The following is a 16,049-nucleotide window of genomic DNA, read 5'->3' on the forward strand; positions in this document are numbered from 1 at the left end:
GAATTGCAGAGGACTCTGGAGGGACAGGCAGTCCAGGTCTTTTCTGACAATGCGACGGCAGTAGTCTGTCATCGTCGGGGAGGAACCAAGATCTCTCCCTTGGCTCAGGAGGCTTGCCTTCTTTTCCTTTGGGTGGAACATCATCATCTGACTCTGATGGCACTGTAAGTGGCTAGAGTGGACAACGTTCAAGTAGACTTTCTCAGCCATCAGACTCTGGAACCAGGTGAGTGGACTCTTATCACAGCAGGCGTTTCAGGCGATTGTGAGACGCTGGGGGCAGCCCCATCTCAACCTCAAGGCCATAGCGCGAACCGAAGGCACCATGCTTCTTCAGTCGCAGATCTGAGCCCGGAAGCAAGGGACTCTATGTTCTAGTGCAACCGTGACCTCCAGATGTTCTTCCATATGTATTTTTGCTTTGGCCGATCGCCTGGGGCTTTCAGAGGATAGCGCCTCATCCCAGTTGCGTCATTCTGGTGGCACCCGACTTGCCTCGAAGACCGTAGTATGCGGGTCTGATGCAGCTGCATGTGGAATGCAGTCTGTGCCTGAGCATCTTTCTGGACTTTCTCACTCAGGGTCCAGTAGCTATGGAGGATCCGGGTTGCTTTGCTTTTACGGCTTGGCTCTTGAGCGCGCACAGCCTTAGAACATTAAAGGCTATTCGGAGCTTGTAATAATAATAATAATTTATTTCTTGTATACCACTATACCAAAAGTTCGAAGCAGTTCACAACAAAGGATACATACAGCCAATATTTAAAATACAGAATAAACAATTGGTAAAAGTTAAGACAATCTCTCAATAATAAGTAAAAACTGTTAAAAATCATATTAGATTTAACAGTGACATGACTAAGAGGAAAACATGTCAAACAGGTGTGTTTTTAATGATTTTCTAAAGTCAAAATAAGAAGTGGCTTCAAGTATTAATCTTCCAAGCCATGTATTCAGTTTGGCGGCCTGGAATGATAAAATTCTGTCAAAGAACTTCTTGTATTGACATGATTTAAAAGAAGGGTAATTAAATAGGTTTATTCTATGAGTACTCCTATTGGAACTATTCATGGAAAACTAGGAGGCAAGATAATCGGGTAGCATCCCAAAAACTGCTTTGTAACTAATGCAGGAAAATTTGAACAGAACTCGACTCCACTGGCAACCAGTGAAGTTTTTGATAGTAAGAGGTAATGTGTTCCCATTTTTTTTTTTTTTTAAACCAAAATAAGGCGAACTGCAGTGTTCTGGACTAGTCTTAGTTTTTTGAGTATTTTTTTGTAAGCCCTTAACTAAATATATAATGTTACAATAATCCAAAATACCCAGAATGGATGTTTGTACCAGTAGACGAAAAGAAAGTTCGTCAAAAAATTTCTTGATGGTACGAAGCTTCCATAAGACTGAAATACATTTCTTGAATAATAGATCAGTGTGTTTTTCCAGGGTCAGTTGTTTGTCAAGAATTACACCTAGTATTTTTATAGATTGTTCAATTTTGTATTTTCGTTCACTCACTCACTTGAATCTAATCTTCTTTTATCCTTTCATTGGGGGTTGTGAGAAAAAAATTTTTTTTTTCCAGTATTTAATTTTAATTTAAAAGCAATCATCCAAAGCTCAATTTGATTTAAGATATTAGCTAAGAAATTAATAAAATCAGATGACAAACAGGTTAGTGGAATCGCAACAGTGATGTTATCTGCGTAAATATAAAAGTTGAGCTTTAGGCTTTGCAACAGATTACCCAGTGAAGTGAGATAAATATTAAAGAGAGTCGGAGACAGGGGGAACCCTGAGGTACTCCACAGGTGTTGTTCCAACTGTAAGATAGATTATCATCCTTGAATACCTGAATACCTTGAATACGTTTGCATAGATACGCTTCTCATGTCCAAGACATCATCCATGGTGTCTGCCTACGCTAAGGCGTGGAAGACCTTCCAACACTGTGACCAGGAACAGGTGGACCCTTCGGCTCCGGTGTCACGGATCCTTTCTTTTCTCCAAGCTAGTTTGGATAAAGGCCTCATGGTGGCATCTCTGTGGGTCCAGGTGGCCGGTATGTCCTATTTTCGATCCTGGGATAGTTGGTTGTCTTTGGCATCACATCCGGATGTTACTCGGTTTTTGAAGAGGGCTCTTTGGGTCCACCCAACCATTAAGAATCCATACCCAGCCATATTAATGTGGTACTGTCTGGCCTTGCCAGAGCTCCTTTGAACCTCTTTAGGATGCTTCTCTCCTGGATTTAATGCTCAACAGTGATTTTCTGGTTTCCATCACTTGCATATAAGAACATAAAATTTGCTGCTGCTGGGTCAGACCAGTGGTCCATCATGCCCAGCAGACCGCTCACGCAGCGGCCCTTAGGTCAAAGACCAGTGCCCTGTTTAAGTCTAGCCTTGCTTACGTATGTTCTGTTCCAGTTGTAACTTATCCAACCTTGTCTTGAATCGCTGAAGGGTGCTTTCCCATATAACAGCCTCTGGAAGAGCGTTCCAGATTTCTACCACTCTCTGGGTGAAGAAGAACTTCCATACGTTTGTACAGAATCTTTTCCCTTCTAACTTTAGAGAGTGCCCTCTCGTTCTCTTCACCTTGGAGAGGGTGAACAATTTCTCTTTCTCTTCTAAGTCAATTCCTTCAATATCTTGAATGTTTCGATCATGTCCCCTCTGTCTTCTCTTCTCAAGGGAGAAGAGGCCCAGTTTCTCTAACCTCTCGTTGTACAGCAACTCCCCCACTCCCTTAACCATTTTTGTCGCTCTTCTCTGGACCCTTTTGAGTAGTACTATGTCCTTTTTCATGTACTGCGACCAATGTTGGACGCAGTATTCCAGGTGCGGGCGTACCATGGCCCGGTATAATGGCATGATCTTTTCTGATCTATTTATGATCCCCTTCTTTATCATTCCTATCATTCTGTTTGCCCTTTTTGCCTCCATCGCCACACATTGCATGGATGGTTTCATTGACTTGTGTACAAGTACTCCCAAGTCTCTCTTCTGGGGGCTCTTTCCGAGTATAGCGTCAGACATCCTGTATTCGTACATATGATTTTTGTTACCAACATGCATCACCTTGCACTTATCCACGTTGAACCTCATTTGCCATTTCGCTGCCCATTCCTTGAGCGTATTTGTTTCTTTGTAGGTCTTCGCAAACCTTCTGTGTCCTCGCTACTCTGAATAACTTTGTATCGTCCGCAAATTTGATCACCTCGCTCGTCATGCCAATTTCTAGGTCGTTTATAAATATGTTGAAGAGCACAGGCCCGAGCACCGAACTCTGCGACACTCCACTCGTGACGCTTTTCCAGTCCAAGTATTGTTCATTCACCCCCACTCTCCGTTTCCTATCCACCAACCAGTTTTTAATCCACGTGAGTATATCGCCCTCGATTCCAAAGCTCGCAATTTTTCGAAGTAGACGTTCATGCGGAACCTTGTCGAACGCCTTCTGAAAATCTAGATATACAATGTCAACCGGGTAACCTTTGTCTTTCTGTCCATTTACTCCAAAGAAGTGAAGTAAGTTTGTCAAGCAAGATCTTCCTTTGCTGAAGCCATGCTGGCTGGTCCTCATCAGTTTGTGGTCATCAAGGTGATCGATGATGCGGTCCATCAGTGCCTCTACCATCTTTCCTGGTACCGAAGTCACTCGCTGGTCTGTAGTTTCCCGGATCTCCCTTCGAGCCTTTCTTGAAGATCGGTGTAACATTCGCCACTTTCCAGACTTACAGAATCTTTCCTGATTTGATCGACAGATTTGCTATTAGTTGGAGCAGTTTAGCTAGAACCCCTTTCAGTTCCTTGATTACCCTCAGATGGATGCCGTCCGGTCCCGGGGATTTACCATTTTTAAGCCTATCAATCTGTCTGCATACCTCTTCTAAACTGACCCGCCGTCCCTTTCAGTTTCCCATCTTCATTTCCTGTGTGTAGCTTGTTGGCATCTGGTATATTGGATATATCGTCTTCGGTAAATACAGACACAAAAAAATGTGTTCAGTTTGTCAACGATGGCTTTGTCCTCCTTTAGTTCTCCCTTTATTCCCTGGTCATCTAACGGCCCCACCGCTTCCTTTGCGGGTCTTTTACCCTTAATATATCGAAAGAACAGCTTAAAGTTTTTGGCCTCCTTGGCTATTTTTTCTCCTTGGCTATGTAGTCTCTTTTGGCCCCTCTTACTGCCTTATGGCACTTGCTTTGATGTTTGTGCTTATTCCAGTTTTCCATTTTTGTCCTTGTTTCTGATTGCTTCCTTCACTGCTAGTGTGAGCCACGCGGGTTCCTTGTTGTTCTTCCTCTTGGAACCCTTGTTGATACATGGTATATATAATTATCCCAGGACAAGCAGGCAGCATATTCTCTACATGTGGGTGATGTCATCCACGGAGCCCCGTCGCGGACAGTTTTTCAAGCAAACTTGATTGAAGATCCTCAAAGTTTGCTGGTGCTGTACCACGCATGTGCCTTCCCGCTCGAGTTAGGGTGCGCGTCTCCTCAGCATGGCCTGAGTTCTTAGTTTTCCGCGGAGCCAGAAAGCCTTCTCTCAGCTCTGCATTGAATCTAAGTGCCTGCTTGCACCACAGCTTTTGTTGTTTTCATCGTTAAGTCGCTGTGCGGCGCGTCAAAAAAAAAAAAAAATTATACTATTTGTCTTTTATTTTATCCTCGTTGAGCCCGGGGGACTTCAGGTTTCCGGCTGGCCGCCTCCCCTGGTTGGCTTCTTTGCTAGCTATCTGAAACGAGGCCACGCTGAGGAGATGCGCGACAGGGCTCCATGGATGACGTCACCCATATGTAGAGAATATCTGCCTGCTGTCCCTGGATAACACCTGTTACGGTAAGTAACTGTGCTATTTTGCACCTCTGTGATTGTGTCCTTAAAAAGAGACCATGCTTGCTCTAGCGTATTTACAGTGCTTATCTTCTTCCTCACCATGACTCCCTTCATAGTTACCTTTTCGGAAGTTCAGTGCTGTGGCTGTCGTTCTGGATCAATTTTTTTTTTCCTTCCCTGTGTCTAGGTTGAAGTGAATCATGCTGCCTTCCCTGTGTCTAGGTTGAAGTGAATCATGCTGTAATCACTGTTTCCCAGCGTCCCTTCTACTTCTATACCTTGTGCTGTAGGGTGTCTGAATTGCAAGCATTGTCTTGTCGAGACTCCTTTCTCTGAATTTCTGAGACTGGAGTTTCCCTACGGAAAGTGGTTTCAGCTTTCCATGTCAATCAGGAAGTGTTTGCTTGCTTTTCAGTCAACGGGCTCCAAGTATCAGGATTGACTGCTGAAGAAGTTGGCTGTGCGCACGGTGCTCCTGCATTACTTGGAGGTCACTAATGAGTTTTGCTTTTCCGACCACCTGTTTGTGCTGACTCATTTTGTTAAGCGAGGTGCTCCCACTTCTAAGGTTACGATCTCCAGGTGGATCTGTAGAGCTATTTCGTTAACTTACATTCTTGCTGGGAAGCGTTCCCCTGTTTCTCTTAAGGCACATTCTACTTCAAGTGTAACTTCTTCATGGGCCAAAGCTAGATCCATTTCTCCTGAGGAGATTTGCTGGGCGGTGACGTGGTTGTCTCTTCACACGTTTGCCAAGTTCTACAAAGTGAATGTTGCTGCTAGACACGACTCTGCCTTTCGGTCCTCGGTCTTAAGGGCCAGTGCAGCAAGCCCATCCTAGCTTTGGGGGGGGGGGGGCTGCTTTTGTACGTCCCTATGGTCTAGACCAGTGGTATTCAACCTAATTCTCAGGGACCACCTGATTAGTCTGATTTTCAGGATATCCACAATGAGGATTAACAAAATGAGGATATCCTGAAAACCCAGACTGGCCAGGTGGTCCCTGAGGACTGGGTTGAATACCACTTGTCTAGAATGTCTCACATATTGCACTGGAAAAAGAAATTATGTACTTACCATGGTAAGCTCTTTTTTCCAGTAGATAGGTGAGACATTCTAGGGCCCTCCTGCCCTGTCCTTGCTATGCCTGCTTTCAGATCTCTGATTCAGATTCCAGTCTTCTTATGCTTCTTTGTCCTGTTTCTTGGAGACGGGTCAGCCCTTTGGGGTTAGGAGGAATTTGTTCCACCTGCTGTGGGAGTAGTTTCTGAGCTCCTTCAAAGCCAATGTTGGCGGTTAATGCTACTGTTTAATTGTTTGAGCAGAACAATAGTTTAGCCTGTCGTTACAGATGCCTCTACTTCACAGATGGGTGTGTGTCTCTATGCTTGAGTACTGACTGCTAGAGGGTGCTAAACTAGCCTGTAAAGTACACTGGAGGCAGAATGGAAAAAGCTGGAGTGGATTTCTTTGCGCTCATGCGAGTATGGGGAAATAACCCTATGGTCTAAACAGGGGTGCCCACACTTTTTTGGCTTGCGAGCTACTTTTAAAATGACCAAGTCAAAATTTTAAAAAACACAAAGCTCACTGTATGCAGAGAAAATGTTAATTAAATTGTATTTGGGGTTTTGTTTTTTCAGAGGTCAAGGCAGATGACTTTAAAATATGCAATGTCATCTCAGTAACAACTATACAAAAATAGACAAATATACTCCCTCCCCTTTTACTAAACTGCGATAGCAGTTTTTAGCGCAGGGAGCTGCGATGATTACTCCTCACAGCTCCCAACGTTCATAGGCTCTATGCGCTAAAATCCACTATTGCGGTTTAGTAAAAGGGGGCCATAGTGCAAAATATAGACAGCAGATATAAATTCTCAAAACGAACACATTTTGATCACTAAATTGAAAATAAAATCATTTTTCCTACCTTTTTGTCTGGTGATTCATGAGTCTCTGGTTGCACTTCTTTCTTCTGTAAATCCAATATTTCTTTCTTTCTGCCCCTTCCCCTTTTCTTTCTGTCTGTCTTTCTCTCTCCCCCCTGCCCCCCTTCTTTATGTCTGTCTTTCTCTCTCCCCTCCCCTAAGTCACCATGCCGATTTCTCCCTGCGTCCCCAAGCCAGGCTTGGCGCATACAAGCATCGGATCCACAAGCCTTCTCTCCCCCCTCCCACCCGATATCAATTCTAATGTCGGAGAGGAAGTTCCAGGCCAGCCAGGCAGCGATTGGCTGGCCCAGAACTTCCTCTGACATCGGAGGTGTGAAGGCTTGTGAATCCAACGCTTGTATGCGCCTGGCCTGGCTCGGAGAGGCAGGAAGAACAAGATCGCAAAGGCTGCCTTTGAGATCTACTGGTCAATCGCGATCGACCATTTGGGCACCCCTGGTCTAAAATGTCTCACCTATCTAATAGAATAGAGCTTACCAGGGTAAATATATAATATCTTTTTTTTTTTTTTTTAATGTATTCCTCTTTTTCTAACAGGCAATATCGAAAGTAATGCTGGCAAAAAAAGATCATACCTGAAAACTGGAAAAAAGGCAGCTGAAAAGTCAGCGAAAACTAATTTTAAAACATTTATTGGAAAAGTGTTTTACCTTGATTTGCCATCTAATGCAGTCTCAGAAAATTTGGAGCGAGATATTAAGGATTTAGGAGGGGTATGTTATAGTTTTACTATTTTCCTTGTAAGAACTTTATCAGTTTTTTTCAGGTGTTCATTTTTTTGTTGCTGTTCTTAAGTCTCTCTCATATAGATTTAAAGTACATCCACAAACTGAAGAAAAGATTGCAAGATAACAAAAATGATAAAATTGTATATTTATGTTCACTGATGGATTCCTTTTGGCATTTTTTTTCTGTTTCATGGTTTCCCCTGTTTTTAAAGGTGGTTTAAATAGGTTCCCAGAGTCTGATGATAACCTTTTAATCGAAATGCAAACTCTTAAAATCAATATTTATGTTTTGTATGTGAACCTTCTCAAGATAAATTTAATTGTTTTACTTTCTTTCCACCTGTATTTGAGGGATTTGAAATTCCGGTTCTTTTTACTAAATTCCTTGCAAAAGAAAAAGTTCATGATGGCTTCCACAGTGTTCTCCCTAGCGCCTTTTAGCCAGACGCTCCGCCCAGCTAATTTAGGTGAGCGCCCGGCTGTCATCTCGGCGGCAAATTTGCCTCAGCCTGACTTTTTTTTATTTTTATTTTTTTTTTTTAAGCGCCAGCAAGTGGGTTTTCAGCTTTTTTAAAAAAAAATTTTCCTACTGCTGGTCGGTTTTTACAGTCGCAGTTGGAGGCAGGGGCTGCAGGCTCATTATAACCGTGTTCGCTTTCATTCTGCCGCTGATCCCGCAAGACAGGCTGATGATGTGTTTCTGCAGTTGGTTTCGCTTTGTGCAGGAGAACCAATTGGAAAGAGGAGAGGCGGAAGCTAGCAGCTGCGTGCTTAATTAACTGCTGCTCCCTCACAGAAAAGGAGGGAGAAGGTGCCTGAGAGGAATAAAGCAGGTCTGAGAAATAGATTCGCTATAGGCTAAGGCAGGAGATAGGGCAGGGAGGGAAGCTTACAACATGGTGTTCTTGCTTGCTTTGGGCCTTCCTCGCTGCCGGGTCCTGCCTACTTTCTGTTTCCACGACAGCAGGACCCAGCAGCGAGGAAGGCCCAAAGCAAACAAAAACACCAAATTGAAAACTTCCCTCCATCGCTGACCTATCTCCTGCCTTAGCCTGTAGTGAATCTGCCGGGGGGGGGGGCAGAGAAATGCTGCTGCTGCACCCAATTTAGGGGGGGAAGGAAGATCAGGGAGAGGAGAGGAATGAGATGCCAAGACTATGGGAGGGAAAGGAAATACCAGACCATGGAGGGGGAGGGAGAGATGTCAGGGCATATGGGGGGGAAAGGAGGCAGATGCCAGACCAGGGGAAAGGAAGGAAGGAGGGAGAGAAAGGAAGGAGTGGAGATGCCAGATAATGGATGGGGTGGGGGAGATGGTAGGAGAGGAGAGAGATGCCAGGGCATGAGGGGGAGGGAAGGGAAACTAAGGAGATAAATGCCAGAACAGAGGGAAAGGAAGGAGAGGTGCCAGAGCAAGGAGGGAGAGGGAGACATAGGAGAGAAGAGAGATGCCAGGGCATGTGGGGAGGGAAGAGAAGGAGATAGAGATGCCAGACCATGGGGTGGAGTGGTAAGGAAGGAAGGAAAGAAGAGAGAGATGCCAGAACATAGGGGAGAGGGTGGAGACAAAAAAATGGAGAGGGGTGAAGCTGAAATGAATCATGTACAAAGGAGAGAAACGGCACAGAATATACAGTTTATTGAAGGGACAAAGAAAGAGGGAAGATGTCATATGGACGGAAAGGGCAGAGAGGATGGACAGTAGATGGAAGGGTTAGAGAGAGACGGCAGAGGCTGGGTGGAAGGGGCAAAGAGAAAGGGCAGATGTTGCATGGAAGTAAGAGAGGACAAACGCTGAAGAGAGTGAAGAGAAGATGATTAAAGCAGAAACGACAAAAGGTAGATAATTTTTTTTGTTGTTGTTTTACGTAGAATCAAGTAGCGTAACTGTATTGATAAAAATCTATAAACAGAAAATGGAAATAAGGTGATTTTAAGTTTGGACTAAACCCCTTTCCTCAGGGTCAGGACAGGATACCATAACAGCAATACTGTACTGTCTTGAAGTATCGGGGGAAATTTACCCCTCCCTCCTTAATTGATTTTTGTAAAGTTACTAAAGCTATTCTAGGTGTTCTACCAAGCCAAAGAAATTTCGTTAAAATGCTATTAAGGGGTAAATTTTCCAAATTTTTATAGGTACCATCAAGCCTATATTCTACGTCAGGGTATGTATTGGATCCTCCTAGAACTTATAGATAATGCACCAGATTGGTTATATTTGGAATGGCGCCTTATGTTTCCCCTAAATTTAGTTCACCTTCCAAGTATTAACATGCCTAGAAGATACAGAGAAAATAAAATTCTAATGGATACTTGGAAAACGTTGAGATTTATAAGTAAATTAACACCTATCCCAATAAACAAATCAACTAATCAATCTTTATGGATAAACTCCAAGATCAAAATTGGCGGAGCTCAAATCCTTTGGAAGAACTGGATTATTGCAGGCATTAGATCTTTAGATGACGTTATTTCAGAAGGTAAACTGCTGGATTTTTCACAATTGCAACATAGATTTGGTCTTAATAAAACACAAAGTTTTAAATGGTTGCAATTGAAGCAGGCCATTCAGGTTGGGTTCCCTGAATGGAAAACATTGAATAATCAATATAGTTTAAAGTTCTTATGTTTTCAAGCAGACTTCTAGGACATCAAGCCACATTGTGGTATAAATTAATATCTGGATATTTGAATAAAAAACCAAAAAATGGTCTAAGATATTTGGAGCATTGAGATTAAGCATCAAATTAATGCATCTCAATGGCCACAAATTTGGTCTTGGAGAATGAGATGTACAGTGTCAGCGTCTATGAGACAAACTTGATTCTTTTTATTACATAGAGCTTTTTGGACCCCTACACGTTTGCAAAAATTAGACAGTTCTAAGTCCAATAAATGCTGGCACTGTAATCTGGAACCAGGGACATTAGATCACTTACTATATCATTGTCCCTACATTAAAAGTTTTTGGAATTCAATTTGGCCACAAATTAATAGATTGATGGAAAATCATATAGCAATATCATATGATACAGTATTATTTGGAATGATGATGAGGAAAAAAAATCAAATTTCACCAGAAAATAACAAGCTTTTATTAATTATGACAGGGGTTGCCATTCAGCACATAACCAATAATTGGAAGAATTATAATAACCTAAATTATACATTTTGGTGGAATACAATATGTCATATATTTAAAATGGAAAGAACAATAGCAACACAAAGAGGGACATATACTAAATTCATAAAAATATGGGGGCCATTGACAAAATATTGCAATGAATAAATAGTAGAATTTTTCTTCTTCTTTTCTTCTTTTAAATATCTTCTTTGTGACACACATAGAGGGAGGGCAGTAAAAATAATTTTACATAACAGACTATAATATGATATATAATATGTAATGTATGATTGAAAAGTAATAGAAGGGTGGGGGGAGGGAGGGGGGATAAAATACATTTAGAATATAATGTATTAGATATAAAAGTGATATTGTGTATTTATCAATTGTAATTTAATATTTTGTACACTTTATGAAAAATTTGAAAATAAAAAATAATATAGAAAAAAAAAAAAAGTATCGGGGGGTGCCCCTGTCTGCCTGGGGGTGAGGGACCCTGCCTGCCTTTCACTAGGACGGCCTGCCTGCTTGTCACTAGGCCTGCCTGTCCTGTGCCCTGTCCCAGCCTACCACTAGTCCACCAGAGGAGGGACAGGGTGCAGACCCTGGCAAGGAGTGTGGGGTTGGGTGCAGAGCCTGGCAGGGAGAATTTTTTTTTTTTCTTGTTTTCCTCCTCTAAATCTAGGGTGCGTCTTATCACAGGACAAGCAGGCAGCATATTCTCTACATGTGGGTGATGTCATCCACGGAGCCCCGTCGCGGACAGCTTTTCAAGCAAACTTGATTGAAGATCTTGAAATTTGCTAGTGCTACACTGCACATGCGTGTGACTTCCCGCCCCACTAGAGGGCGCATCTCCTCAATGTGGTCCTCAGTTCTTAGTTTTCTGCGGAGCCAGAAAGCCCTGTCTCTCTTCTCTGCGAATCTAAGTGCCTTTCTTGCACCACGGCTTCTTTTATTATTTTCTCAGAAGTTGCTGTGCTGCGTCTTTTCTTGTTTTTTCGAGGAAAAAAAAAGTAAAATTTTTTTGTTTTCCGCAACCGGGGGTCCCCGGTTTTACCTTGGCCGCCCAGCCTCGCAATGGCTGCGGCATTCCTTCCTGCCTTATGTCCCGGCCTCTTACCGGGTTCAAGAAGCACATGCAATGCAGTCGAGTGATCTCCATCACAGACCCGCACCGTTGGTGTATCCTTTGCCTGGGTGTTGACCACCCTACGGACTCTTGCTCTTGTTGTGCCACCCTTCAGCCTCGGGCTCTTCATCGCAGGTGGGTCAAGATTGTGAAACTCTTCAACATGGACCCGTCGGCGGATAAGACTTTGACCCTGGTCTCAGCGTTGGCCTCGAAGACCTCGGTCCTGAGCAAGTCTCCCTCGACCTCGAAGGCCTCAGCAGCTCCGGCGTCGAAGACCTCGACCTCGGGTAAGTCTCCTCTTCCTCCTTCAGGTTCAGCTCAGCTACCGAAGAAGCCATCCTTGGAGTCTCTGGCCAACCAGGCAGTGAGTAGTTCTGCTGGCCTCGACGAGACCTCCTTCTAAGCATGCCTCCACATTACGGGAATACTCTACATCGAGGTCGCCCTCGGTGGAGCGCACTGCTGCACCAGTTCGTCCAAACCCTTTGGTCTCGGAGCCCATGTTCGAGGATATGCTTAAGGCTATCTTGACCTCGCAGATCTCCTCTGCTTTGGCTCAGCTTGCCCCGGCCTCGACTTCGCTTGTCGTTGACCAGCCTGAGCGTCGCACCGAGGGGTCTCGAGGCACTCGTCCTCGAGTGCCTCCTCGCCTGCTCCCTCGAGGCGGACTTCTCCCGCCGCCCGACCTCGGTTGAAGCACTAGCCTAAACGTACTTCTTCCTCGAGACAGCGGTCCGCCAAACGGCCCAGGGATTCTCCCCCTAGGCGGGGTAGATCACCGGGACCTCGCACTACGGGGTCCATCAAGCCCTCCGACCTCGTACTGTCTGACCCTCGTCTTCGTCATTCTCCCGTGCCATCTCGGTCTTCGCACCGAGGAGCTTCGAGGTCGAAGACGCCAGCCTCTGCCAAGTCGGAAGGAATCTCCCTCCCGAGGCTCGCAGAGGTAGGCTTCCCAAATCTCTGTTCCTCGGACCTCTGGGTCCTCGCCTTCCATGCTCTATAAGCGCAGGCTGTCGTTGACTCCCCCTCGTTCTATCAGCGGGGCCTTCTCGACGTCCTTGCTTGTGGACACTGACCTGCCGGCGCAGTATTCGAGGGAGGCTCTGCTTCCCCCCTTGAGGAGCATTCTACAGGCAAGCCATCCTTCACTGGGTTCATGAGGAGATGGAGCTTCCTTACCCACCAAAGGAATCCCTTCGCCTCCCCTTTAACCCAGTTTTGTAGCAGACTTTCTTCCGGAATTTAGACATACCTTACTCTATTCAGACCATTCCGTCCAAGATGGAGTGCAGGTACTGGAGGGTCCCCTGTAAGGGGTTTGAGAAGGCTCAGCTCTCCCACCAATCCTTGGTGGTGGAGTCTTCCTTGAAGTCTAATCCTTCCAAAGTCTACGCGGCTGTCCCGCCGGGCCAGGAGGGCCGGACTATGGACAAGTTTGGCAGGCGCCTGTACCAAAATTCGATGATGGCGAACAGGGTTCTTAACTACAGTTTTACTTTTACATCGTATCTGAAACAGTGCATCAAATCCATGCCCTCGTTTCAGGAGGATTTGCCTGTTCATCGCCAGATGGCATTTCGCCGGCTCCTGGATATGCTGTCGCAGATTCACCTTTATATGTTTCAGGCGACCTATGATGCCTTTGAACTCTCCTCAAGGGTCTCCGCATTTGTGATAGCCATGCGCCGCCTAGCCTGGCTCCGCATAGTTGACATAGAAACATAGAAATATAGAAAGATGACGGCAGAAAAGGGCCATAGCCCATCAAGTCTGCCCACTCTATTGACCCATCCCATTAAGTCTGAATGCTAATGACCTAGTTCCTTAACTCGACCCTCATAGGGATCCCACGTGGATGTCCCATTTATTCTTAGTCGAGCACGCTGGTGGCCTTGATCACCTGCACCGGAAGTCTGTTCCAGTGATCTACCACCCTTTCTGTGAAGAAATACTTCCTGGTGTCACCACTAAATTTCCCTCCTCTGAGTTTGAGCGGGTGCCCCCTTGTGACCGAGGGTCCCTTGGGAAAGAATATATCGTTTTCCACCTCGACACGACCCGTGACGTACTTAAATGTCTCAATCATGTCACCCCTTTCCCTGCGCTCCTCTAGGGTATAGAGCTGCAGTTTGCCCAGTCTTTCTTCGTATGAGAGACCCTTGAGCCCCAAGACCATCCTAGTGGCCATCCTCTGGACCGACTCAGCTCGAAGCACATCTTTCCGGTAATGTGCCTCCAGAATTGCACACAGTATTCCAGATGGGGTCTCACCATGGTTCTATAGAGTGGCATTATGACTTCAGGTTTAAGGCTGACAAAGCTTCTATTGATACATCCCATCATTTGCCTTGCCTTTGATGAGGCCTTCTGTACTTGTTTGACATGGACCTGAATCTGCAGGACCGGCTGGCGAATCTCCCGTTTTGAGCAACAAACTCTTTGGCGACTCATTGAGGTAGCCACCGAATGCCTCTCCGAGCATGAGCGCTCCTTTGCCTCCTTGGTTAGGCCCAAGGCGAAGCCCACTCCTCCTAAGTCGTACAAGTTGCCTCCCCAGCATTATTCTCTAAAGTCCACACCGGCTTTTTCCCAGCTTCCTCCTCGGCGTCCGCAGCAGCAAAGGGCCCCTCAGACGCCTGCGGCGGCCAAGCCTGCACCGTCTTTTTGACTGGTCGGGTTGGAGCAGGCCGGCCCCCTCCATCCTCGAGACTTCTCTGCCTATAGGGGGCCGCCTCCATGCTTTCTATCACCGCTGGGAACTGATAACTTCGGACAACTGGATCCTCTCCGTCATCAGAGAGGGGTATTCCCTACACTTCCAGACACCTCCTCCAGACCTGCCCCCAAGAGAGTGCCCTTCTTCGCCTCCGGGCGGTGGAGGTGGTTCATTTGTGTCAGCAGGGCACCGGGTTCTACTCCCGGTACTTTCTAGTTCCCAAAAAGACCGGGGATCTGCATCCTCTCCTGGACCTCCGCGTGCTGAACAAGTTCCTAGTCAAGGAGAAGTTTCGTATGCTCTCTCTTCCCACGCTGTATCCCCTGATGGACGAGAGGGACTGGCTATGTTCCCTGGACCTGAAGGAGGCCTACACTCGCATCCCGATTCACCCAGCCTTTCGTAGGTTCCTTCACTTTCAAGTTGGAGACTTTCACCTGCAGTATCGAGTCCTCCCGTTCGGGCTCGCTTCGTCCCCACAAGTCTTCACGAAGTGCCTCGTGGTGGTGGCAGCGGCCCTGCAGTCGCAGGGGCTTCAAGTGTTCCCGTACCTCAACGACTGGCTTATCAAATCACCGTCACAGAGGGAGGTTATTTCAGCGACCCAACGGACTATTACGTTCCTTCAGTGTCTGGGCTTCGAGGCCAACTTCCCAAGTCCCAGTTGTGCCCCTCTGTCTCTGCAGTTCATTGGGATGATTTTGGACATGGTTCGCCTCCGCTTGTTTCTGCCTCAACCTCGGCAGGCCGCCCTCATCCACCTGTGCCGACAGGTCTCTCTTCAGTCTACGTCCTCGGCCAAGCAGATGATGATCATGTTGGGACACATGGCCTCCATCGTTCATTTGACTCCTTTTGCCAGACTTCACCTCCAGGTACCTCAGTGGACCTTGGCATCCCAGTGGAGACAGGACTGGGATCCCGCCTCGCAACACATTGCGGTGACCCTCCTTGAGGCGTTCACTCCACTGTTGGACGCTCTCTTCCAATCTTTCCAAAGGTTTTCTCTTTCTCATGCCCCCGCCGCAGAAGGTCCTTACAACGTACTCCTCCACATATGCCTGGGGGGCTCACCTCGACGTCCTCCGGACTCAGGGTCTTTGGTCGAGCACCGACCATTGCTGTCACATCAACCTGCTGTAGCTTCGGGCCATTTTCAATGCGCTGGTCGCCTTTCGGCATTTGCTTCAGGATTGCGTGGTCCTGGTGTGCATGGATAACCAGGTGGTGATGTATTATGTGAACAAGCAGGGGGGTAAGGGTTCCCTGTCTCTCTACCGAGAGGCTCTTCGGCTCTGGGAGTGGGCGATATGGCGCAACATCTTCCTTCGAGTGGTCTACATCCAGGGCGCACAAAACTGCCTGGCGGACAGATTTAGGTGGCCTTCTCCAGCCTTAAGAATGGTCGCTCCATTCTTCTACTCTGCGTCAGGTGTTTGCTCGTTGGGGGACGCCGCAGATAGATCTGTTCGCCTCACCCCTCAACCACAAGTTGCCTCGCTTCTGCTCCAGGATTTACTCCCTGGATCGTCTCGAGG

The 16,049-nt window shown here is 46.2% G+C and overlaps 1 protein-coding gene across 5 annotated transcripts in view; it reads left to right on the plus strand.

The window, feature by feature from the left end:
• DBF4 (DBF4 zinc finger) overlaps positions 1 to 16,049 on the plus strand; it is a 151,034-nt gene that overhangs the window by 6,816 nt on the left and 128,169 nt on the right. For all 5 annotated transcript variants that reach the window (XM_033931229.1, XM_033931226.1, XM_033931230.1 and 2 more), the window contains exon 3: positions 7,340 to 7,515. In XM_033931229.1, the coding sequence (XP_033787120.1) occupies positions 7,340 to 7,515 (176 nt within the window). The remainder of the gene's footprint in view (positions 1 to 7,339; positions 7,516 to 16,049) is intronic.

This window comes from Geotrypetes seraphini, chromosome 2, assembly GCF_902459505.1.
Source record: "Geotrypetes seraphini chromosome 2, aGeoSer1.1, whole genome shotgun sequence".
Classification (NCBI taxonomy): domain Eukaryota; kingdom Metazoa; phylum Chordata; class Amphibia; order Gymnophiona; family Dermophiidae; genus Geotrypetes; species Geotrypetes seraphini.